The sequence below is a fragment of the Tenrec ecaudatus genome, chromosome 4 (genome assembly GCF_050624435.1).
Source record: "Tenrec ecaudatus isolate mTenEca1 chromosome 4, mTenEca1.hap1, whole genome shotgun sequence".
Lineage (NCBI taxonomy): Eukaryota > Metazoa > Chordata > Mammalia > Afrosoricida > Tenrecidae > Tenrec > Tenrec ecaudatus.
Window position 1 is genome coordinate 53,104,767 of NC_134533.1, and position 26,743 is coordinate 53,131,509.

The 26,743-nt window shown below is 56.3% G+C and overlaps 1 protein-coding gene across 1 annotated transcript in view; it reads right to left on the minus strand.

The window, feature by feature from the left end:
* Positions 1-26,743, minus strand: part of OTOG (otogelin) — a 78,061-nt gene that overhangs the window by 44,787 nt on the left and 6,531 nt on the right. Inside the window, exons 7-24 of the mRNA XM_075547705.1 lie at positions 24,752-24,870; positions 22,008-22,213; positions 20,633-20,763; positions 20,290-20,396; positions 19,858-19,967; positions 19,219-19,347; positions 18,373-18,481; positions 17,812-17,858; positions 17,464-17,609; positions 12,679-12,811; positions 11,509-11,686; positions 9,331-9,455; positions 8,147-8,359; positions 6,684-6,876; positions 3,789-3,863; positions 3,507-3,550; positions 2,595-2,748; positions 1,039-1,146 (exon numbers count right to left, since the gene is read on the minus strand). Coding sequence (XP_075403820.1) covers positions 1,039-1,146; positions 2,595-2,748; positions 3,507-3,550; positions 3,789-3,863; positions 6,684-6,876; positions 8,147-8,359; positions 9,331-9,455; positions 11,509-11,686; positions 12,679-12,811; positions 17,464-17,609; positions 17,812-17,858; positions 18,373-18,481; positions 19,219-19,347; positions 19,858-19,967; positions 20,290-20,396; positions 20,633-20,763; positions 22,008-22,213; positions 24,752-24,870 — 2,327 coding nt within the window. The remainder of the gene's footprint in view (positions 1-1,038; positions 1,147-2,594; positions 2,749-3,506; positions 3,551-3,788; positions 3,864-6,683; positions 6,877-8,146; positions 8,360-9,330; positions 9,456-11,508; positions 11,687-12,678; positions 12,812-17,463; positions 17,610-17,811; positions 17,859-18,372; positions 18,482-19,218; positions 19,348-19,857; positions 19,968-20,289; positions 20,397-20,632; positions 20,764-22,007; positions 22,214-24,751; positions 24,871-26,743) is intronic.

Consider the following 26,743-nt stretch of genomic DNA (forward strand, 5'->3'; position numbering starts at 1 on the left):
GCTCCCATGTCCTATAGAGACCTTAAGGGACATGCCCACCTGCCTGCGGTGGGGCAGTTGGAATCTGGGACATGGTGACGAGTTTTTCCCTGAGAGAACTTGGAGGAAGTTTGTGCATGTATCAGGAAGGTGGAATTTTTTAAAACAGAGTTAAAAAGTCACACCTTGTCCACATGTCTCCAATCCCCTCAGGGAGAGCGGGCACCCACCCTTGGCAAGTCAGTCCCTCCCAAGAGGACACGCTTCTCCTTACACCAGAATTCCAGCCTTAAAGCCATCCCCGCCCCTTGGCCTTTCCTCCATACTCCCCACCGCCTTCTGCCTTGGGGGTGATTTCTGAGCGAGAGGTGCTCCCCAGGAAGGGGTTTGACATAGCATTGCCACCCCCTGCCCAAGGGTCGGGGTGCTGGTGCAGTGTGGGTGGGGGGAGACCCAGAGATGTGCTGGGGTCAGCACGCATGCCTGAGTACCCTCTGCCTGTCCAGGCCGGCTGGCCCCAGTCTCTCGTCACATGCATGTGGCACCGATGTCAACCCAGGGACGCCACAGTCACCAAATCCCACATGCCTATGAACACACATGCCGCACAGAGCTCTGTGTCTGATCTTCTACCTGGGACTTCTGGGGTCGGACGGCCAGGCCTCTGGCCTGTAACTACGCCCGGATGCAGCGGGGGAAGGCAGGCTGGAGCTTAAAGACCAGACCCTGACCCTGCAGCTACCATGGACAGTGTCTGCCCCACATGAGACACGGCGTGAGGGCCCATGTTCAATAACTGAATGGGCTTCCAAGAGAGATCTGTGCCCACACACATGTGTTCAGAGAGATACGCAAACATGGTGGCATGTTTATAAGCACATAAACAAATTCACCCCCACATGCATACAAAAGACCCTAAATATTCCTTTCTGTGTGCACGGTTGCATGCATTAAGACCCCCATATAACCCACACTGCGGCACGACCATGGTGAGAGGGGGCCCTCTCCCCATAGGCAGCCCTCGGCAAAGAGCCAAACCCAAGCAGGGACCCCACGTACCAGGCATGGCAGGGCGACGTGACCCGGTCCCCAGGGAAATACTCCTTCCCCTTCCAGGTGCATGGACACTCCTCTGGCAGGAAGCAGGCATCGCCGTGTCGGAGCAGACTGCAAGGACCCAGAAGCAGATGGTGAGGAGCACAGCTCCCCAGGCCTGCCATCTGCAGAGCACCCCTCACCCACATGGTCGTCCCTGGAAGGGGGCTCTCAGCATTTACCCTAGAAGGGACTTTTGGTCATGTGCCCATGAGCCATCCGGCTGCTGCTCAGTGAGGTTCAAACTTACCTCTGTCACTGGACAAGTCAGGGAGGGGCAGACCTGGCCTGGCCCAGAAGTCTGCCACCCATGAGGACGCAGAATGCAGCTCAGGAGGGGACATGGTGTGCACCAAGAAGCAGACCCTGGGCATAGGCGCTGACGGCCCCGCACAGCCCTCAGACACAGGCCCCCCGCTGCAGCCCACCGCCCCGAAGATGGGAGGGCTCTGTGTGAGTTTCCCCAGAGGTGCTCTGCACTGGTCTCCTGCGTATCGGGGATGGGAGGAGACCCAGAGAAGACTCCACAGTGAACCCAAATCTTGGCCGTTTAAGCCCGCAGGGGCTCTGTGGCCACCTGCTTCTCTAATGACCGCCTCAGAAAGTCTGCGGGGCAGTTCTACTCAGCCCTGCAGGGGCTCTCTGAGTCGGAATTGACTGGATGGTGATGTGCTTGGGTTTTGTTTGTGGTTTTTTTAGACACATATTTAAGCAACCCTGGTGTGGCAGTGTAGCCCTTGTGGCACAGTGGTTATGTGTTGGGCTGCTAACCACAAGGTCAGTGGTTCAGAACCACCAGCCACTCTGCTGGAGAAAGATGAGACGTTCTACTCCCCTGAAGAGTTTTACAGTCTCAGAAACCCACAGGGTCAGTTCCACCCTGATCTGTGGTGTAGTGGTTGGGCTGTGATTCACATGGGCGGCAGTTCGAAACCAGCAGCAGTTCCAAGGGAGAAAGACTGGGCTTTCTACTCTCATACACAGTCTCGGACACTCAGAGGGAGTGCCCATGAGTCAGAATCGGCTAAATAGCAGCAAGGTGTTTTTTCGTTTGGTCTTGTTGGTGTTGCAGGGGCCGTTTGAGCCCACCAGCCACTCTGCAGAGGACAATGCCGTCTGCTTCTGGACATCCCTGGAACCTCTGGGCAGCTGTGAGGCCGGGTCTGGATTGCTGTTTGGGCAGACTTGCCATTCAGACTGTGTGCCCTTCCCTTCCCGCCCCTCCCGGGGCAGCCTGACTCTGCTCCTCCTGGCCTTCCCCTTGGCAAGTCCCACTCTGCAATGTCTGTTTCTGCACGACCACGGCCACTCCCGAGGGCCCCTGTCCTCTTTGCCTCTGTGGGCTTATACCTATCTTACCAATATTTCCTAGCGGGTATAGGAGGAAGCAGAGAAAAAGCAGGTATTTAATCCACAATGTTTTACTTAAAGCTGTTTAGCCTTTGTCAAAGCCTTTGGGGGTGGGGGAGCCTAGTTCTGCCCGCCCTCGGCCTGGGAGACCAAGGCGACCGGGTACATACCCCTGGGGGCAGGCGCATCCCGAGAGGCAGGGCCCACGGGCCAGCACGCTCAGGTTCAGCAGCTGCTGCTCACAGGTTCGCTCCCTGCTCAGCTCTGGCTCCGTGTGCAGCTCACTGCAGTTCACGAACACCTGGCCTGCTGGGCAGGCAGTAGCTGGGAGAGAGGGGACAGGCGTGATGGACAGCATGGGCACCCAGCAGATAGCACGGAGACCAGGGGTGCCCAGAATCTGGGACTCAGAGAGACGGCTGCCTCCTCTGGTCCTGACTAGCATGGGGCAGTTCCTGGGTTCTCAAGTACACACCACAGAGCGAGGTGGATGTGTACTGTCTCACAACATGTCAACCACCAGACTGCCTCCCTGGACAGCCTGCCCTTCACCACCTGCCGAGTGGTTATTCTGGAATCCCATCTATGTCAATCTCCTTCCCAAGCCTCCTCCCCCTGTGTCGACCCCCACGACTCTACCCTGTCTCCACATCCAGCACAGACTGATCTCCCACAGTTCCATCCCTCGCCTTGTCTTTGTTGCTTGGCCGTCTTAAAGGCCCAGACTGCCCCTCACTCCCATCTCTGTGCCCATATCCTGCCCAGCACGGGGTGGGCAGAGAGGGAACCTGCCCAGATCATCAAAGGCCCAGACCAGAGAAACCTAGGGCCCAAGGCAGCTGTAGGAGCTGCCAGACAGCCCAGGTGACTGCTCCCAGGGAGGCCGAGTCCCAGGAACCAGGAGGGACAGTACTGGAGGGGGCTGACATTGGAACAGCATTTGAGAAGGGCACCTTCCAAGCCACAGCCTCTCCCAGGAGGCCACTCAACACAGAAGGCCAGGGCTGGGCTCTTCCCTCCTGGTCTGTGTTCGGGCGCTTCCCCACCACCCAGGCCACCCCCGCCCTTCCCTCCACCTTTACCTGGGGCTCTGCTATCACAGCTCATGACTCCTGCTTTGCAGTGGCTGCAGGGAGAGAGGCACCCGGTTAGCCCAGCCTGGTCACCAAAGAGCCCCGACACAGAATCCCCGTCACTGCAGGCCCTGGGGGCCCTAGGCCTCTGCTCGGGCTCCTGCGGGGTTCACACAGGCAGTCCTGCTCACTGTCGCAGGCCCCCTGAGCAGAGCAGAGGGTGGTGTCGCTCCGTGGACAGATGCGCTCAGCTGCGTGAGTGTCTGTCTGCTTGACACCCAGGGAGCTCACCAGTGGCCCAGGGATGGGATGTCACTGTCTCCGGGCGGGTAGTCCACTCCTTGGAAGTGGCAGGAACACTGGTTCCTGTCGAACAGGGAGCAGAGAGAAGGAGCATGCTCAGGGCTTCGGGAAGAGCCTGCCGGGGCTTCCAGACACCAGAGAGGGGATGGCACCTACTGTGACTGATGACACATCGCCAGGGAATAGGGAGCCCGGCCTGGCCACTGGAGACACAATCAGGGCTGGGTCTCGATCCTGGAAGTGTGCCCCCCACCAGCCCCCCAGGCTGCACTGGAGTCACGAGGACACCTCTCCCTGAGGATGACCTCCCCTTGGAAAGGGTTTTTCTCTGTTACAGTCATGAAGCCATATCAGGATGCCATGCCCACTGCCACTGAGGTGGTGCTGGCTTCCGGCGACCAGAGGGGATAGGGCAGAACTGCCCAGCAGGTTTCCAAGGAAGAATGTTTCTACCAAAGCAGACTGCCATGTCCATGTCCCTCAGGGAGGCCGGTGGAATCAAACCGCCAACCTTGCAGTTAGCAGCCAAGCACGTCAGTGCCATGCCACCAGGCACCTGTGCCAGTGCAGGGTGTGTAGGAAACATGAATGGAGTTTAGATATGACAAGGGCAGCTCGGGCACAGAGACAAGAAAGGACAGACACACACACACACACACCAGGGTGGGGGTAGGGAGTCCCAAGTGGACAGAGCTAAGAGACTACAGTCTCCCCACGGAGCCCACAGAGATGGAGCCTCCCCGGAACCCAGAGCTCTCAACCATGGTGCCACCAGGGCGCTGGGAGAGGCTGGGGTCCAGGTCCACAGGGGAACGCCGTGGCGGTTTGCTTCCATAAAGGATGAAAAACCCAGCCTATCCTCTGGCTCCCACGGAGGGGGGTGTTCAAACCACCCCGACCTTCTGGCAGCAGCTCAGAGCTTTAGCCCCTGAGCCACCTGGGCGACGTCCACACAGATTTGAAGCAGGGAGAGCATCGACGCCCAGTCCGCAATGATTCAGAGTGGCCCCCAGAACGGCTTCGAGGGGTTTCCAAGACTGCAGTCTTCACAGAGACACACTGCCTCTTCTTCCTCCCCGGAGTCTACCCCACCCACCCTCCTGTCAGTCAGCAGTCAAGTGCTTTACCCATCGGGACACAGCCTGGGAACCCCTCTGGGGCCATTGTCCCTTGTCCTACAGGGAGGCTATGAGCCAGAATCAGCCTGATGGCCACGGGTTTAAACCATGAGGGAAAATGTGCCCAGTCTTCCAATCCAGCAGCTCGTGGGCACTCTGCTGCAGCCATGTCAGAGAACTAAGGCCAGGGCCGCCTTCCCAACCTCGAACTGGGGCAGGGAAGCCACTGTGCTATCCCAGGGAGGAGGCTGCAGCCAGGGGCTTGGGGAGAGGCCTGTGCATCACCTGGAGAGGGAAGGGGGCCCAGGACAGAGACAGGGAGCACAGGGAGAAAGGGTGCGAACAGAGCCAGCACAGCCAGGAAAGGAACCCTTTCTGATTGTAGCAGATGTCCCTGGTTCTGGGCCTAAGAGACTGAGGGTGGGGGGGGGGGGGGGAGGGAGATTGCACACAGGTCACTTGAGACTCAGGACAGGGGAGAGGATGGATTCGTAGTCACATGCAGAGCAGTATCAGTGCAGCAGCCTCAGCCCTCCTCCGGTCTGTGTGCCTTTCCCAGGCCCACCGGAGATGTCCCTGACTCCTCTCCGCCTTTCAGCCCACAAGGATGATGCCAACCTCCCTGGTCTTAACATGCTTCCACAGCCAGCCTCTTTGCACCAATAGAAGATGGGGAACCCAGTTCTCGGGGGTCCAGGACACAGCAGGGACCAGTTGGCATCAACTCTTAGTGTGGGAGTGCTGGTCATGCTTTCTGATGAACTACAGTAGCCTGGGCCATCAACGAGGTCACCATGCCAGGGTAACCATGCCAGGCTGGGGCCAGCACATGCACCACCCACTGACTCCTCCATGGAGGGGTTCAGGGAAAAGGTAGTTCCATCTCTAGCCCCTCTCACAGCCCCTGCCCAGTACATGCATGTACTGGTCAGGGCAGGACACTTTCGAGTTCGGGCAGTGGGGGCACACCAAAACTCATCCAAGCCTGGTACTTCTCAGCTTCCTTCACCCGTGACCCCTTTGACACAGGCTCCCTAAAACGGCCCGTGCGTGATTGTGCTCTGCCCTCTGAGGGGTCTCCAACCTCCCCCACCACCAACTGAGAGCCGCCAGTCAAATGTCACACATTTAACAGACCCATGTGCAGGCCCACCGGGGGCCACCCTGCTCCTGGCACATGGTCCCCAGGCTTCTCAGCACTCACGGCAGGCCCTGGGCTGTGTTCTCTGCCTGGAGCACTCCTCCCTCATGTCCTTCCGGTCTGCGCTCCGGCCTCACCTTGGCCGGAATCACGGCAGATAAGACGGCATGGGCCCCCTCCCTCCCCGGGGCCCAGGACTCCCTGTGGGGAATGCTCCACTTGATTCTGCTCGGAGCTTTCCGCCCCACTGTCATGGCTGTGCCTGCTTCCTCCTGCTCTGTGAGCAGGGACTCTGTTTGGTTTTCGGCCACAGCCACTGGAGGGACCACCGATTCTTGTGGAAGGAGGTGGGGGTGGAGTGAGAGTGGGAGGAGAAGGGAGAGAGAGCTCTTGGCTCCATGGAGTAGCCCTGTCCTGTGGGGAAGCAGAGCTGAGGAGAGGGACCTGGGAGAAAGGTCCAGAGGTGGGAGCCCACCTACTCCCTCCCTTCCCCCAATTCCACCCACCAAGGTCTGTCCTGCACCAATGAAAGGAGGCAGGGCCAGAGATGTCCAGTCTTGGATGCCCTGAAGACAGATCCTGGCCTCCTCTCTCCTGCACACCGGGGTCCCCTGGCCCGCTTACCTGGGGACACAGAGGTCAGCACTGGTGTCCAGATAGGTGTCTGGTGGGCAGGCACAGCCCTCTACGCACTCATCCCCGCTGCGGTGGCCACCACCGTCCACACCACAGGCCTCGAGGCCAGCCAGGTCCTGGCAGGTTTGTCCACACGTGTGCACACAGGGGCTGTACTCCTTGGTGGCCTCACAGGACAGTGCTGCAGCGGAAAGGGGAGCCGTGCGTGGCCGTCATGGTCCCCACCGTGTGGAGGGAGTCACTCCACATCCCACTGAGGAGAACTGAGAGCAGAGGAGACACTTGCCCAGGTCACACCTCCTGGGATTTGGATCCAGGGCCGATTCCAGAGTCGCATGCCCTCTCACTGTGCTGGGTGACAGTGCGACAGGGTGTCAACTCTGTCCTAAGGGACACTGCCTCAGATAGGGCTATTGAGGGGTGTGGACGTCACCACCCCCTCGTGGGCCTGCACCAGCCCTGGCTGTGATGGTAAACAGGCTTGTGAAGGTCAACTATGCCCGCCAGGGCCTTTTCCCCAAGACTCAGGGTCACCAGAGCCAGCAGGGCCCCAGACACCACCAAGCTCAACGGTGCTCAGGCCAAGCTGCACACCAGAGTGGCCAGTGTGGTGGACTCTGATCTGCTATCACTACTCTGGACAAGATGGCAACCCTGAGCCACGTACAGTGTGACCAGTCCAAGCTGAGACATGCCCTACATACGATGCACACACCAGATTTCAAAGACTTGCCTTAGAAAAGGTTAAAAAAGAGGAGGGGCTGTTACTGACACATTGAATAGACACATAGCTAGCTAGGAAGATAAGACGGCCAGATCTCAAGAAAGTGAGAGAGGACGAGGTAGATGGATGAACACTTGGACACTGAGGTGAAATGAGATCTATTACTAATTTGTTGTTATACCCAGACCCCTGGGCCCCACAGCCAGCTATGTTTTCATCAATAGTGTACTCGGCCCACCTGGGAGCCTAGTTTCATTGTTGAAGTTCTGTCGTGATTCTGAAAGACCCCTGGTCCCATCCAACCATCTCTGAGGAAAGTGAGGCTCGAAGAGAGGCGGGCCCTGGCCCCAGGACACACACGGCAAGTTACCGGCAGAGCTGGATCAGAACCGGGCCTCCTGCGGCCCATTGCAGTGCCTGGCTCATTTATCCACTAATATCTGCAAATGTCTGTCTCGGTGGGGTGGGCGGGGAGGGGGCCTGCAGGGGAGGACTGTGGGCAGGAGCAGGAGGAGTGGCGGGGGGGGGGTGGCAGCTAATGCTCCTGAACCCACAGAGACGCCAGCCGGCGGGGACAGGGGCTGGCACCTTTGTAAATTCTGTATGGCCGCTGTGAGAGCAGGCGGGACGAGCCTGGTGGAGAGCTTCGCCAGCTCCCCTGCGCAAGGTTGCTGAGCTCTAACCGCCAGGCTGACCTCGCATGGGCGTCCACGTGGGGGGCACTCACCACAGGCAGGCAGGTGGGTGCGGAAGTCCACGGGGAGCCCGTGGCGCCGGCACAGGTGGGCGTAGTGGGCCAGCGCAGCACACAGGCAGGGCTGCCCACAGCGGCAGGCGTCCCGGCGACACTGCTCGAAGTAGGGCACGGGGCTAACGTAGGTGGAGCAGGGTTTGAACAACTCCCCGGTGAGCACGCTGCATGCCTGCACCGCATAGGAGGCTGAGAGCAGGAAGAAAGGGGTGGAGGGGCCCACATCGGTGCCCAGGACCCCAGCCTCTCCTCTCTGGACAGCCCGAGTGTGTGTGTGTGTGTGTGTGTGTGTGTGTGTGTGTGTGTGTGTGCGCGCGCACATGTTCAGAGAGGATGTGCACAGCATGTGGGCAGAGACTGCAGCTACTGGGCCTGTGCGTCATTCTGGCTGGGCGTGACGACATAGCTGTCTGTGAGCATAGTGCCCGTGATGGTGGAGTGGGTGTGCGTGCAAGTGCACACAGGCACAGGTACGCACTCACACAATGCATTCTGCATGTGCCCAGGAAAATCTATCTGCTGGAGAGAGATAGCTGTGAGCCAGACTGGCCTCCCTGACCACACAGAACTCACATTCTGTGGGAGGGACCGTCCTTCAGCAGAGTGAACTATGCAGTGAGTTAGAAGGCAAGGGATCTAGGAAGAGGGAGACCGCTGGGAAGGGGGAGGAGACCGCTGTGAGGTGGCCAGGCAGGCCTTGGCGAAGAGTTGGGATGTGAGGGCAACGCTGATGAGGCGGGGAGGGTGCACATCAGAAGGAGGCTCGCTGCAGGCAGGGAAGGGCAAGGGCATGGACCTGCGGTGGGAGCAGGGCTGGGGTGGGGAACACTCAGGAGGCTAGTTGGCCAGAGCAGGAGGTCTGGGAGGTGAGGGGAGTGGGCAGAGTGCTGGGCGCTGTGAACTACTGTCAGGATTGTGGTTTTCCCTGAGATCCAGGAGTGTGTGTGTGTGTGTGTGTGTTTTCTCATGCCCGCGGTAGGACATAAAGCTTCCAGTTCACTTGGGCACCCCCTCCTCTCCTGCCCCCCTACCTGAAGCTCCTCCTCCTCTACCCATCTGCACCAGTTTGCCCAGGTGGCCCATTCCCCACCAGGCCCCAGTGCTCCTGGCGGCCTGAGCCTCCCTGGCGCCTCATTCCCCCTGACGTCTGGGCGCCTCACCAGCTTGCAGGTGCACGTCACACGGGTCCAGTGGAGAGCCAGCGGCCAGCGGGGAGCAAGCAGACAGCGTCTTCCAGGAATTGCCAAAGAGCTGTGGGGTGCTCTCAGGCACGCCCACTGGGGACCTGCAGCCACAGCACAGCCACATTCACACGCGTGTCGTGTGAACCCAGGTGAACATATGGACACACCCAGGGAGGCATCCACCTGCTTCTGCTTACACACACAGATGAAGCGTGCACACTCGCACATGAGGCGTGTGTGTCCCACTCAGACATGGAAGGTGCACTCGTACAGGCTCAGCAGGTGCACTCCCTTCCTCACCACCCACGCACACACAGGAGCCAAGGTCAAGCACGTGGAATTATAGGTGTGTGTACACACACTCAGGGACACATATTACATTTAATAAACTTGGAAAAGGCTCCAGGTGGCCCTGGGGCCATACACTGTCCCATCTTGCCCCGCCAACCCCCAGTGCCCCGGGTTATAATGGGAGAGACAGGGACGCCATCGTGAGTACTCTATTAAGATCTCCTCCCTCCACACTTCTAAAGAGCGGTTCTGAACACGCCTTTACCCTTTCTCTCCAGGTAGGAAACGGTCAAGGGGGCGGCAGTAAATGAAGAAAGGAGAGCTCTCAGCAGTCACCAGGAGTCACCAGAGTAGGAGCAGGTGTGGAGTGGAGAGAGAGTCTAGCTGGGCTCGTAGTCTGTGGGACTTACATCAGTGTGCTCGGCACCCACCATGCCCATAATCTGACCCGGGGAAGGGAGAGCACGCCCGTCTCACGGGGACATCCTCACCCAGAGTTCAAATCGAGAACACCAGGGTCAGCCTCCACCATTGTGGTCAGCTGCCCTGACATCCGTTCAGTCTCGCCAGGCAAAAGCGGGTGGGGTGCTGCGATTTAAAAGGTGTGTGCGTTGAAAGGCTCTCGGTGTCTTCTTGTTTTTAGTTTGCACAGAAACTTTGGATTTTGATTTGGTAGCCAATCTCTGGCACACTTTTGAGGAAAGGTCAGTCCCGTGAGAAGGGCATCTCTCTCAAGGAAATAAGGAGATGATGGACACAGCGCTGCACCGATGAGTCCCAGCACATGGACAATGGTGTGAGGATGGTGCCGGACAGGGCAGCATTGGGCCCTGTTGTGCATGGGGCAGCGATGGGTTGGAATCGACTCGATGACCCCTAACAACCACAAGCAAGCAAAGCCTCCCCTGAGTCTCCCTGCTTTGGCCAATGATTGTCACTTGAAGGAGTGGCCAGAAGCTCCAGTCTTTAAGATCAGGCCCTGGTTCTCCTTTCTGGAAAGTCTGATTCTGTCCTCCAAGTTCCTAAACAGTGTTCATTCCCAAAAGGGGGTGGGCGGGTCCCTCGCCTTGAATATTGGGGTGCTCCGAGGGTACAAGCTGAAAAGCCTGCAGCCATCAAGCAGGAAGAGCACACGGTTCGACCAGCTTGGTAGAACAGAAAGTGAAAGTAGGGATGTTGGTGTCTTTGACTCACTGAGGCTTACACTTATGTAAAGTTGATCACAATTAAAACAAGCACTTTAACACCTCAACAACCCACTGCCATGATTCCAACACACGCCGACCTAGCCAGAGCTTCTGAGACTATACATCTCCACGGAAGCAGACAGTCTCATCTTTCTTTCTGGGAGCAGTTAGTGGGTTTGAACCACCGACCTTGGGGCTAGCAGCTCCATACCTAACCCACAGTGCCACCAGGTCTCCTTTCGAAAAACATCTCCATGAGCTAAATCCGGCCCTGCCTGCGCTCCTTCCATTGGAAGACCTCACTATAAAACAGTATTTCTAAACACGCGGAAAGTTAGGAGTAGGAATCACTTGCTAATGGTGCCAGTCGGGGCTAACAGCTTCTGGGCGACTTTCTTAGCCAGTTAGTTCTGTGCACCCTCAAAAGAGCCCTGCAGACACCGTGGGACCCTGCTCGGCGACCCATCCGCGAGCTGGCTGCTCACACCCACACCCACCTCCTTCACGGGACAAAGATGCGGCGGGCTGCTCCCATCAAGATCGGTAGCATTGACCAGCCCGTTGGAGCCGTTCAACCCTGCCCTGATGAGTCTGCAAGACTCTACACGCCGGGTTTGGTTTCCCCTAAAAGCCCGCCTACCCTCCCCACTTCGGGTTCCGGGGCAGGCGCGCTTACAGGAAATCATCCTGCGTGTTGCCGTTGAAGGTGCCGCAAAGGCCCACGGTGTCCTCCACCCATCGCTGGTCCACCTGCAGATAGAGCCGCAGCCCTTCGCGGTCGTAGAGCACCCGCACACCCACGTTGGTCCTCACCCGCAGGAACACAGAGGACAGCCTCCGGATCTCAAAGGCATCTGCGCGCACAAGCAGACACGAGATGGAAGGACATCCCCCCGCAGGACCCATCCCGCCCCCTCCAACACTCCCAGGCCCCACTTCCACCTCCCCCTACAGGTCACGGGCTCTATGAGGAAACCTTGTTCAGTGATGACATTAGGGGCCAGAGATAACCTGCGAAAGCATCTCCAGCTGAGAAATTCCTTTTAGCACAAGGTGTCAAAGCTTCGCCCTCCCTAAGCATCCTTGACCACACGAGTGATGATTCTCTATTTCCTGCATAATGGCAACAAGGAAGGCCACAATGCAGATGCTACATTCAATTGCCCCGTAGCCATAGAACAGATTTTGACTCACAGCGTCCCTCTAAAGGGTTTCTGAGACTGCTCATCGTTACGGGAACAGATAGTCCCATCTAGTGGATAGCGGGCTCGAACCACCAACCTTGTGGTGAGCCATCTGAGGCTTCCCCAGCAGCACCATCAGGGCTCCTTATATTCAATTACAGCCAACTTAAATTTCAGACTGGGTTGTAGAATTGTAACTAACGTTACAGCCTGTGGCCTGCATCTCGGTGGCCTTTTCAAACGGCAGGTATCCTCACTCCCCGGGACCATGAAACCCCCTCCACCACCATCCCCTTCTTGAAAAAAAAATCTTCTCCCTGCTGCTCCGCTCTTCTTTCTCAATAGTTTTGCCTTTTGTGTTCGGACTGCCAAGTCCTTCATGAAATCAGGCAGGATGGTGAGCGATTAATAAATACCGTGAGCAAGGATGGCCTCGTTCACAGGGCGATGTTAGGTGAAGCGATGATACGGCTACGATGACCACCGTGGTGTTTGGGTGGGGATGAGACCACACTCTGGGAGATCGCATTCCTGGGGCCAAAGTGCCTCCTGACCTGACCCACCCAGCATTGGATCTTTTGCACATGCGGCCATGTTTGTGGGCAGAAGGATCTGGGAGAACCAGCCCCCACCCTAAGTCTCTTGACCACCCTGAGTCATACCGTCTGTGTAGGGTGGAGTGACCTTGTACTGGTCAAACAGAAGGACATCCCCCGCCTGGGTCAGGGTCACCTGCCTCCGAGGGTCCTGGTGCAGGATCACTGACACAGACTGGACACAGGCCCCGTCCTGGTTCTGGAGAGAGGGAAAGGCCAATGGGACAGAGGTAGTCTGTCTGGCCTGCTGGTCCCAAGAGGATTCTCCAGGGGCAGGGACTCCATCCCATTTTAAGGCCGGGGTGGGCTTCTCAGAGTGACACTAGGAACCATCAAACCTAATGCCCTCATTTGGGAAATGAAGGATGGAGTTCAAATTGGAGAAGGTTGGTGGCAGAGCTGGAATAACAAATACTGCCGTGATACTAGCCCACTGCCATGTTTGGTTGGAGACAACCAAGCCCACACTCCAGGAGAGCCTAACCAGGGCTTCCGCGTCATCCTTTCACAGCTGTTTATGTATCTCTGTCCAGGATGCAGACAACGAGAGGATCAAGCCCCTCTGAGAGGCAGGAAAGGAGCAAACGTTTTCTGGGTTTCAAGTTCTCGCTCTCTGAAAAGGGGGGCTCTCATGGAGTCCATCCCGACTTCCCCTTCACAGAAAGACATTCACAGCGTCATTCATTCCAACATGTCCTGAGCGCCTATGATGCGCAGGGCACGCTGGGCCGGCTTTATGACACGATGACGAACAAGATAAGCACAGTGCCAGTCCTCATGGAGAGTACATGTTCTGGGGAGACAGACATTATACACGTGGTACACAGCTGGTTAGTTCACTGCGTGGTGAGCTGACAGGTGTAGGCTGCTGGGAAAGTACACGAAGGCACCAGGCTTGCTCTTCAGAGAAAGCAAAGACTGTCTTAGAGAATAAGGAAAGCTGAAATATACAATAACAACAATAATGAAAGCATTGATAATGATAGCAGCCAACTTTACTAGAGAGGTACTGTGTTCAGGTATTATTCTGGCCCCTTGATCTAACAGAGATATTATTTAATCCTCATAGCAGTTCTACCAGGCACGTGCTATGGACAGCCCCATGTTGCAATTCAGAAAACTAAGGCACAAAAGGGTGACATTTGGGCTGAGGTCGAAGGATGCATGGAACTCCCCTCACCCCACCACCCCCGCCTGGGCAGGAGGAGCAGACTGGGCCAAAGCCCTGTCCCCGCCAGGTGTATCAAGCATTCCAGCATTCCAGGATGTAAAAGAAGGCCTGAGGGACCAGAGGCCACCAGCTCAGTCATTTAAGATGAAGTTCAAGAGACAAACAGGGGTTGTCTTAGAAAAAGCCTTGAAATCTTTCTGGACTTTATCCTGAGTCCAACCAAGAGCCAGAGAGAGCATAACAGGAGGGTGAACAGAAAAGAGATGATCAAGACTTAGAGCTTCTTGGAAAGACCTTTGGCAACAATTTCTCTGAAGGGGGACAGAAAATCCCGGAAACAGCCCAAGATTGAACTCTCAACTTCATCTTACTCTTCTTTCATCTTTCCGTGCTCCAACACTGCCCCCACACCGTACACACACACGCACACACACGCACCCGCACACACACACACCAACACTGCCCCCACGCCGTACACACACACACACACATGCACACACATGCACCCGCGCACACACACACACCAGCACTTTCCCCACACCATACACACACACACACACACACACACCAACACTGCCCCCACACCGTACACACACACGCACACACATGCACCCGCACACACACACACCAACACTGCCCCCACGCCGTACACACACACACACACGCACACACATGCACCCGCACACACACACACACACCAGCACTTTCCCCACACCATACACACACACACACACACCAACACTGCCCCCACACCGTACACACACCCGCACACACACGCACCCGCACACACACGCACACACACACCAACACTGCCCCCACGCCGTACACACACACGCACCCACACACACACCAACACTGCCCCCACACCGTACACACACACGCACACACACGCACTCACACACACACCAACACTGCCCCCACACCGTACACACACACGCACCCGCACACACACACACCAACACTGCCCCCACACCGTACACACGCACGCACACACACACACACCAACACTGCCCCCACGCCGTACACACACACGCACCCGCACACACACACACACGCACACACACCAGCACTTTCCCCACACCATACACACACATACACACACACACACCAACACTGCCCCCACACCATACACATACACACACATGCACACACCAACACTGCCCCCACACCGTACACACACACGCACACACACGCACCCGCACACACACACACCAACACTGCCCCCACACCGTACACACACACGCACACACACGCACCCGCACACACACGCACACACACACCAACACTGCCCCCACGCCGTACACACACACGCACCCACACACACACCAACACTGCCCCCACACCGTACACACACACGCACACACACGCACTCACACACACACCAACACTGCCCCCACACCGTACACACACACGCACCCGCACACACACACACCAACACTGCCCCCACACCGTACACACGCACGCACACACACACACACCAACACTGCCCCCACGCCGTACACACACACGCACCCGCACACACACACACACGCACACACACCAGCACTTTCCCCACACCATACACACACATACACACACACACACCAACACTGCCCCCACACCATACACATACACACACATGCACACACCAACACTGCCCCCACACCGTACACACACACGCACACACACGCACCCGCACACACACACACCAACACTGCCCCCACACCGTACACACACACGCACCCGCACACACACACACCAACACTGCCCCCACGCCGTACACACACACACACACACGCACCCGCACACACACGCACACACACACACACGCACACACACCAGCACTTTCCCCACACCATACACACACATACACACACCAACACTGCCCCCACACCATACACATACACACACATGCACACACCAACACTGCCCCCACACCGTACACACACACGCACACACACGCACCCGCACACACACCAGCACTTTCCCCACACCATCCGCACACACACACACACCAACACTGCCCCCACACCGTACACATACACACACATGCACACACACGCACCCGCACACACACACAACAGCACTTTCCCCACACCATACACACACACACATACACACCAACACTGCCCCCACACCGTACACACACACACACACACCAACACTGTCCCCACACTGTACACACACACGCACCGCACACTGACGCATTCCTAGACATTCCAATGTCACTGCTTTGATTCACCATCGAATCCATCCAGAATGCCCTTTCTCTCAACAGATATATAGAGGAATAGGAATAGATAAATTAGATAGATAGATAGCATCAGGTTTCTGATCTACCACATGGGCTGTCCATATATAAAGGGGATAGGCTATCACCTAAACATAGTAAATCTATACTAAAGTTAGCAGTTATTATTAATGCTTTCATTATTATTGTTATAGTTTCAGTTTTAAAGGGTCGCGGCTTCAGGACCTTCCTGAAGCCGCGACCCTTTAATACAGTTCTTCATGTTGTGGTGACCCCCAACCATAACATTATTTTTGTTGCTACTTCATCACTGTAATTTTGCTACTGTTATTAATCAGTCAACCCCTGTGAAAGGGTCACTCAATCCCCCCCAAAGGGGTTATGACCCACAGATTGAGAACCGCAGCTCTAGGGCACTCTGCTTTCTCTGTAGATCAAGCCTAGTTCCTGAGATACTTTCTTAGTAGCCCTGTTTATCTTGCTCATCATTGTATATATATATATATATATATATATATATATATGTGTGTGTGTGTGTGTGTGTGCATGTATGTACACATATATACATAGATAATACACATATATAGATTAAAGATATATATGTATCTAGATGTGGATCTTTAATTTATATGATATACAGATAAATATATATGTATATGTACATATATATAAACACACACACATATATCTGGGGGATGACTTCCTGAGTTGAGGGGAGTGAGCCTCTAGTCTCCAGATCAGGAAGAGCCTGGGTCTGCAGCTCTGACCAGGGTTTAGAGAGCTGGTTCCACTGCAGCCAGTGGCAGGAGCAAAGGAGTCACCACTGGGGGGCACCTCAACACCCCACCCAAGTCTCCCCTGCACCCTCAAGCTGGTGCCCGGCACAGCCCACAGATCACTTACTCAAAGGAGCCTCGCAAACACCACACTCCGAGGGAGCTCACAGTGAAACAGTTCCTCCTAGAGGTCTACCCTCCCCCCCCCCAGCCCCCCCGAGCTCCTGTAACAGGCTGGTCTGTGAGCTCATGGTCTGCAAAGCAGGCCCAGGAGGACAGAGCCAGGTCGGACTTGCATCCTGCCCAACGTCTGGCACAAACCGGCGTTCAGTGTTTGCTGAGCGGATGCCTGGAGCACATGAACCCAGTGCGCAGACATGTGGACAGTGCAGCCCAGGGAAGCACAGAAGGACCCTGAACTAGCCCCATTTTAGAGATCAGAAAGCAACAACCACTGAACCTCCGGAAAGGGAGGGACTCCGGCCAGCAGACGTGCTGGAGCCAGAGGCCAGGCTCCTGCCTCTCGGCTCTGCCCAGGAAGGAGGGGCAGCAGGGTAAGTGGGCTGTAGGGAGACCTGTGGCCCTGCCTCAAAACCCCTGCCTCTTTACAGGGAGTAGGGCAGGGGATGGCTAGCTGGGTTGGCTCTGCCCCCAGCCCACCCCCCAGCTCTTACCAAGCCGCACGGTGCATTGTGCAGCGTCACGGTGAAGGTGCCCGAAGAGCGGCTCTTGGCCAGGATGTACTGGCACGTGGCAGGGAAGGTGTACCGGCGGCCATCAAAGGTGGTGAAGTGAATGTCACCGGTCACTGAGCACTCAGCTGCAGGGCAGAGGGAGGGCCCTGTCCATGGGAGCTGCTTCGCTGGCTCCGAGCATGAGCAATAGACAGGAACCAGGGCAGCCTTGGCCCACCCGCTGAGAGCCCTGGTCAGTGGGGTGATGCCTCTGACCCTGGAGGCCAATCTGAAGGGAGACGCAGCCCTGCCCTGAGGGGAGCTCAGGCCCTGAGTTCAAGGACATACCTGGGCAGACCTTCGAGCTGCATACCCATCTGCCTGCTGTGCACGTGCTGAAACACAAAGGCCCAGGGGGCAGGGGGCTCCCAGTCAGGCTGGCCAGGTGCTTTGCTCAGGAGATTGCAGGCCCATAATGCTCATGGCCCCAGCCCCGAGTCTCCCCATCTCTGAAATGGGAGGTGAAGGTCCCCCCACCCCAACATATACACACAGAGATACAGATACACACACACAGACCCACAGCAACACAGATACACACACCAACACACTTACACACCACACCGAGACACACTCATACACAAATACACACACTGACACACATAGACACACATACACAGATACACACACACAGATATACACAGACGCTCATAGATACACACAGATACACGCAGAAATACATACAGACACACACGCACAGACACAGATACACACAGACAGATACACACAGACACACATGCATATAACACCCCCCATCCGAATTGTCTCTACTGAGATCCCCTCCGGACCCCCAGATCCATTGGGGCAGCCCTGGGAGGAAGGCCCTCCCCCGAGGTGGCAGGCACAGACCAGGTGTTGCAGTCCTCCTGCACCACAGAGCCAGTCGGGTACACGGTCCCGTGGAACTCACAAGGACACTCAGCAGGGGCCACACAGGCCCCGTCTTCGAAGATCAGCCCTGGGGAGACAGCGAGTCGGCCCACTTCCCCTGTGGTCCTGCTCACAACCCTCCCCTGGCTTCCCTTGGCCTGGGACAAAGTTTCCCTCACCCAAGCACACACACACACACACACACACACTCCCGGGCTTCAGCCAGCGGACTCCCATCCACTGCCCTGGGAGCACTCCGGAGTAGAACCGGCCTCGAGGCCCGTGCTCAGAGAACACACCTGCACCCACACCTGCACATTGAATAGCTTCTCCTGACCCCCTCTCAGAAGGGAGCACAGAGTCCAGATGCAGCTCAGGTACCCCTCCCCCAGGAAGCCTGCCCTGACAAACCATTCACCTACTGAACTACAGGCCCCGGGCCACACCAAGTCCTAGCCTGGGTCAGATTCCTAACGCCAGTGACAGTATCTTTATATTCTCTTCCCTCCGCCCCTTGCCACCAAGACTCCTGATCAAATGAGCTGCAGGCCACAGGGACACTGCGGGCGTGTCCTCTGCGAAAACGTGCACGGCTGGGTGCTCACGCTTTGCGTGCGTGCAGAGGAATGCGTGTCCTCATCTACATATCCCAGAAAGCTCAGTCTCCATCGGTGTAAGAGCCAGGGGCTGCAGTCCCAGCCCTGACCGTCACCGCTGCACTCTGCACAAGCAAACATCTCCGGACCCCTTGCTTGTTGCCCACCTCTGCCAGGCCAGGGGGATGCTGTCTGCTCCCCACACCCCCGACCCCCGACCCCAGCATACCATTGGGACAGTAGCAGCCGTCCACACAGGCGATCTCGCTGTCCACACAGGATGCCTGGGGCTGGCAGGAGGCGGGGCAGCAGGCGATGCACTCATTGTAGGTGAAGCCTTCTTCCTTACAGCGCACAGCTTGGGAGGGACGGGGGTGCCATGGCCTGTCAGCCCCGCCCTGGCCCCGGTGCTGCCAGGATCCCATCCCTACCCCAGGCCTTTGGGTGGGAGCGGGAGGGCTTTGATCTTTCTGATCCCTTCCAAAACTAAATACACTGCCATCGAGTCAATGCCAACCATACAGCTGCCCCTGTGGGTTTCTGAGACTATAACTCTTTATAGGAGTAGAAAGCCTCATCTTTTGCCCACGGAGAGGCTAGTGGTTTTCAACTGCTGACCTTTTGGTGAGAAGTCCAAGCATAGCACACTAGTACTGATGAAACTGGCACGGGTCTAAGAGGCTCTGAGACCCCCCCCCTCGTCTCACTCTGTGGCCCTGCACCATCCCCCCTCCCTCGGAACCTCGGTTTTTCCATCTGCCACATGCAGGATGGGACCAGAGTGAAAGTTCTGCCGACCGTAGCTCTGAGCAACACTAGACACCCAGTCTGTCCAAGCCCTCACCACCCACAGCTAGGCTGCACCTACCACACTGCGGGAGCTGGGACCTCCAGTCCATCAGGGGGCACCCCGCCTGGGCACATGCCCGAGCATACTCGGCCAGCGCCCGGCACCAGGTGGCTTCGTCACTTGCTGATCTGGGCAGGAAGACGAAGGGTCATAGTGCAATGACACCCCACGCCCCCAGCCCCCCAGGCAGAGCCCACTAGAGACTTCAGGGGCTGCAAGGCACCACTGCAAGCTTGGAGAGAGAGCTGGGAGCGCATCTACGTGCACAGAACGCTCCCCTAAAGGGTTGAGAGGGTCAGGCCCTGTCTGGACCTCAGTTTGACTGGGAAGCTCCGTCCCATGCAGCCAGATTAAATGTCAGGTGGTCGGAGGTATCTCTCAGGCCCTTGATCTATAGTGGGAAAGGTCCTTCTGCAGCCCAACCCCTCCAGCTCTGGGCTGCCCACTCACTGGCAGAGGTCGCTGCTACAGCTGGCCATGAAGGGCAGAGGGCTGACGTAGGCATGACAGGCGTCAAAGGGAGGCCGCAGCAGAGCTTCACACCGCTCATACACACCCTGAGCAAGGGCCAGGAGCCAGAGGTGAGTGCCAGCTGGGCCACGGACAGCCCCTCGATCTCACCAGCCTCCCCTGGAACCCTCCCACCCCCGTGGGCCAGAGAGAGGAGAAGAGGGTGGGGAGAAGAAAGGGGCCTGGGCCCCTGCAGCCAGTGACGGGTCAGGAGCTGGACGGGAGCAAAGCCAGACCCCGGAGTAGAGGTGGGGTGGCGATGGAGTCCCCCAAGAGACCAGACCTGCATGGCTCCCGGGCTCTGCTGTAGGCACGGTGGGCGAGGAGGGGAGGAAGTCGAGGGCCCTGGAGGCTGGTTGGGGGCTGGTTCCTGCCAGCTATGCACAAACTCAGTCACATCGTCTGTCAGCTTCCCTGCAGAGGACAACTGGGGTAATCATGGGTGGGGGTACAGGAAGGCCAGAGGGGAGGGATGCCAAGGGATGGGCAAGGAGTTGGAGAGTCCAGGCTCCTGTACTCCTGTTCCGTTCGGTGTGTTTCAACTGAGTAATTCTCCTGATTGGAAAAGCCGTTTGGACTGCATCCTCACCTCAAGACTGCTCAAGCTCAAGAATCTATAGTAGCCCCGACCGTGCCACACCAGCTCCGGGGAAGCTGCCCAGGCAGTCCAAGTTCCTGCTCCTCTCTGAGCCGCAATCTCCCCACCTATAAAATGGAACCACTAATCCCCCTATGAGGTGACTCGGGTCTTCAAAGCACTGGTATGCAGTGTGGGTGCTCCAAAAGCAGTACTTCCGATGATAGCAACAAATGTACAAATGTGCTTGACGCATGGATGGATGGATTGTGATAAGAGCTGTATGAGCTCCCAATAAAATGATTTTTTTAGAAGTGGTACTTCTCTTCCTCTGGCCACAGTCAGCAGGGCTCCGTCTGGGATGTTGACTTAGACTTCCTACCAAAATTGACATCCAGCTGGGCCCTTTCTCTTCCTAGCTCCTCGCTAGTCCCCTTCCCTCAACACACACACACACACACACACACACACACACACACACATCTTGCAGGGGCCAATCCTACTGAACACAGTGTTTAGCAAGAGTAGGTGCTCTAAGAATGCTTGTCGGAAGGAAGACACAAATGAGCAGTGCAGTGTTTTGTGGACACAAGGTCAACACAGTCAGTGACTAAATCCTTCCGAACTCCTCGGAAGAGCTTTGGTCCTGAAGCCCTGGGGCGCCTGCCTAGCCTCCAGTGGGCAGGTGCCTTTCTACATGGTCTCACTCCGCCCACCCGCCACCAGGGAGGCTGGGGCTATCGGCAGCACCTTGCAGGGAGGACATGAAGGTTGATTTTTTTTCCCCTTGCAGTGTGAAAAATGGAGTTTGGTCCTTTAGACAGCACAGTCACCTCTACAAGCTTAGCCATGGGGGTAGGGATGCCCGTTTCCACGATTGCACAGCTGAGGAAACTGAGGTCCCGGGTGCTTCAGAACTTGAATGAGGCCAAACAACTGCTAGGCTGTGAGGCCACCCACTGGGTCTTTCTTCCTCAGATCCCAGGGTCCCTCCACTCTGTCCATTCTAATCTATGCCACGCCACCACCACCACCTCCACCACCCCAAAGCCTGTCTGAGACAAGCTGTCTTGGGTCTCACCGTAGCTGGTCACCAGGTCATCCTGGGGGTCAGCATTGTTGTTCCCACAGAGCCCGTGGGTCCCGCCCAAGACCTCGGGGCTCATCTTGATGTAGACAGCAGAGGTGCCATCCCAGGCCAGGGTGAAGGCCGCCTGGTGCCGCACGATGATGTAGCCGGCCAGCCGCTGAAGACGTGTGCTCCCCATCACACGGGGCAGAGGGACCCTGCACGGCACAGCCAGGGTTCCAGGGAGACCACCCCACCCACGCACCCCACCTGCACCGAAAGATATGCTGCCCAATGCCGGGGCTTCAGCACTACCCAGGGCCCGTTCATCCAGATGGCCACTGCGACAAGGGGGCCTCAAGATCCCACAGCCCACCCCCTGGCTCCTTGGTACTTGGAAGTCTACTATCGGAGAGAGACTCTCTCCGTCCAAGGTTTTTTCCAACACTGCGATTCCCCTGGAGGGAGAGATTTTCAGAGTGACGGAATTTGTCGGTTCCTTTTCTCCTGGGCAGATGGGATGGTATAAGCCGACTTCAACTTGGTTGATGTTCTTGGTGGGGAAAGGAATGGAGTAGGAAGAGAAAAGACCAAGCCAAGGGAATGAAACACAAAAACAAAAACACAGGAGAGAGAAACACCAACACAGGAAATAGAGCTGCAGAACTTGTGACCACCTTCTCGGCTTTCCTGGGAGAGACCCTGGCCTTTCTAGATTTGGGCCACTTCCAACCCCTAAAAATTAGGAAAAGGAAACAAAAGATGTTTCTAATCTAAGCTGCCAGCATTGGCATCCAAAAGATCCACAGACAAACACACACTCAGGTGCTACCACGTTCACTCCGGCTCATGGCAGCCCTCTACATGCTCAAACACAGCGGTGTTCCGTAGGCCCTTTAAGGACTGATTTTCAAACTAGGGTTTTCAATGACCGGCTGCCAGGACTTCCTCCCAAGGCGCTTCTCGGTGAACTTGAACTTCCCACCTTCCCTTTGCAGCTGAGTGCATTGACCACGTGCAGCTGCGAGGTGCCGTTGGGTCGCCCAACTCATAGCGACCCTGTGTACAACAGACCGAAACCCTGCCCGGTGCTTTGCCATCCTCAACATTGTTCTTCTGTGTGAGCCTGTGGTTGTCGCCGCTGCGCCAATCCATCCTGTCGAGAGCCTTCCTCTTTTCACTGCCCCGCTGCTGTACCTTCTCCAGGGATGAGAGGCAGTCTCGTCATCCTGGTCCCTAAGGAACATCATCGCTGTACTTGTTCCAGGATGTGTGTGTTCTTTTGGCATCCAGGGCACGTCGACGGTCTTAGCCAGCACCACCGTTCAAACGCATCGATTCGGCTTCGTTCTTCCTTAGTCAGTGGTCCACTTTCGCCTGCACGGGAGGCTATTGAAAATACCACGGCTTGGGTCAGGTGCACCTTAGTCTTGTGTAGCAGATTTACCCAATGCACGGAGGCGTTTGAGCTCTTGACTCCTGGTTCCATGAGCACTGATTGTAGAAATGAGCAAGACAAAATCCTTGACACCTTTTCTCCATTTATCATGATGCTCCCGATTGGTCCAATTGTGAGGATTTGGGTCTTCTTTACGTGGAGACGTAATCCACAGCGAAGGCTGCAAGCCTCGATCTTCCTCGGCTGCTGCTTCAAGTCCTCCTCACTTTCAGCAAGCGAGGTTGTGTCATCTGCATACGACAGGCTGTTAATCAGCCGCCCTCCAACCCTGATACTGCCTCCTTCTTCCTATAATCCAGTTCCCTAATTATTACTTGCTCAGCATGCAGATGGAACACGTATGTGGGAGGATACGGCCCTGGGGCACATCTTTCCTGATGTTAAACCATCTAGTGTCCCCTGTTCTGTCACATGTGTGCCTCGTGATCCAAGGACAAGTTCTGAAAGAGCACAGGAAGTGTCCTGGAATCCCTCGTCTTCTCAAGGCTGTCCAGTTCGTCATGATCCGAGCCTTTTGTATAGTCAATAAAATACATGTAAACCTCTAGTATTTTCTGCTTTTAGCCAAGATCAATGTTAAACTCAGCCCAAAATTTGGTTACACGGTTTCCAGATTTGAAGCAGGAAATGAAAGGAGGAGAAGCCACTACTTCCACCCCACCCCGCCCCCAACCTCCCTGCCACTCCTCTGACAGTCACCTGAAGTGGGGGGGCGGAGGGGCAAAGAAAAAGGTGACAGTGGGAAAGAGAGGCAAGAATAATTTCCAAAAGGGACCACAATCTGGGCCCATTTAGTGTGGACGTAAGGCTCACTCCTTGGTCACCCGAGTTCCATGGTGAAGACTCCTGGTATTCAAAGTGAGCCCAGGCTATCAGAAAACGGTGAAGGCGGACACAGCATCTGCTGTGACGAGGCAGATCCCTGTGGGCAGACTGCTGTGACGTCATGGGGGCAAACAGGGCATGGTATAGTGGTACTGGATGCGAGGGCAGCTAAGCAGCACACCCCACGGCAGCTCCCCCACAGCTGTCTGGAAACACAGCTATTTTCCTGGGACCCTGCCATCTGGGGACCCACAGGGCTGAGAGCTCCACAAAACCAGGAGGGTCTTAACTTCTGGCAACCCCTAAAATACAGCTAGCCCTTGAGCATGCCCTGCCTAGTGGTAAAGCTTCTGCTGTTTTCCCCCAGAAAACATTTTCCTCCGGGCTTGAGAGGAGCGGATGCCACCCACCTGCACCTGCCCACCGGTGCCAGGGGTAGGGCAGCTCAGGAGAAGGCGTTAGAATGACTTACCTCACGCCTCCGTGGGTGACCTCCTTGGCCAGACGGATCTCTTGCTCACCGGCAAAGAAGAGGCTGACAGACCGCGAGCAGGTGTAAGCGGTGGTGCCACACTGAGGGTCATTGTGCACCTGAGTGAGGAGGTGCAGAGGCCAGTTTGCAGGGCTCCTGCCCCAAGTCTGCCCCTGAGCTTGGTTCTGAACCCAGTGAGACCTTCTGGGCTTCCACTAATGCTGACCGTCCACCCTTGAACATCAATCCATTCCTCCGTCATCTCCCCCAGTCCCCGTGACATCACAGCAAGGCCGGGCCTATGTTTCTCCGTTTTCTGGAGAGGAGCCAGCGGATGCTCAGAGAAGTGAAATGACTTGCCGTAGGGTATGCTGCTAGGAAGGGGCAGGATTCAAACCCAGCTCTAAAGGGTCACATTCTAGGCTTCTTTTCAGCACACCATGCTATGCCCTAGTTCTGGACTCCTAGTTTATTCAGTGCAGGCACCCCTAGAGCGAAGGCTGATGTCTACATCAACACAGTCTCACACAGAACACGCAAGCGCGCCATCCCACACCTTTCCCACACTCACAGGGCACCCCCGGGGCACACGGTACAGGACTCTCCTGAAAGAACAGAGCCCAGCCTGCTGCTGCAGCATCTGCACACAGGTGCTCACGGCGCTCCTCTCTGACAGGCCACACACACGTCTCATCTCCTCTGCTTCCTGCTCAGGTACAACTCAACCCGACCAGGTCACAGGACCCAGACAGAGGACTCCCCAGAATATTGGGGAAAGGGCTGAAAACAGAAGGCCGTTCCAGACTGTATTATTATGGAATGTGGATAAACCACACCAACCCAAGTGGGGCTTGTGAAAGCCACCCCCTCCCCCCAGGCCCGGAGTCACTGAAGTGCTTACTACGAGTCATGGTCAGAAAGACATGCCTAAATAAAACAAACATTTCACAGAATTCTGTTTACCCCCGCTTAATGTGTAATGCATTCTTAGAAAATGTTCTGTTCTCTTTTTGTCTTTTTCATCACCCACTGGCTTGCTTAATTACAACATGTCCATCATAAAATGGCAAAGACCAGGAAAAAGTCTGGCCCCAACCCACAACAGGCAGCTTCCCAGAGCAGCCTCCTGGCAGCTTTCAGTCTGAGACGAACAAGGGGACCACGGGGAGACACTCAGCACAGGGTCTCCCCCAAAGCCCCAGCCCTGTGGCCCTAACTTAGCACTGACCAGTGGACTTCCTGCAGGGTGCAGCTGAGCTGACCAGGCTTGCCTGCCAGTGGCTCTCTCATGTACTCCTGTGGGTGACAAACTTGAGCTCTAAAAGGACCACACTCTGGGCCCATTGAGTATGGACATAGGGCTCCCTCCTTGGTCACCTGAACTCCCAGGAAGACCCCTGGTATTCAAAGTGATCCCAGGCTATCAAGAAACGGTGAAGGTGAACACAGCATCTGCTGCGATGAGGCAGACCTGCATGAGCAGACTGCTGTGATGTTATGGGGGGCACTGGCCCTGGCACGGTGGTACTGGATGCAAGGGCAGCCAGCAGCACACCCACACAGCAGCTCTAGGAAGCTCAGTGAGTTTTGGTTGTCTGTCTGTCTGTATGTCTGTCTGTCTGTCTGTCATAATCCACCAAGTGAAAAGATGTCGTCCGTGTCTTCAAGAAGCTTACAGCTGGCTGAGGAGACCAACCCAGACACAGACCTTTGTCAGAGAACTGCGGTGCCAGACAAATGGTATGGAATTCCAGTTACAGAGAGGAGCTCATCAGCTAACTTGGGCAGTCAGGGGATCCAGGAAGGCTTCTTGGAGGAGGTGTTCCTATACTAAGTCTTCTAGTACCTCAATCATTTGCCCTGACACACTACACCTTCTTATCTCAGGCTTGAAGCACCCACCATTCCCTCCTCCCACTCTTTACCTCACTAACCCCAATTCACCCTTCAAATCCCAGTATAAAGGCCACTTCCTCCAGGAAGTCTTCTAGC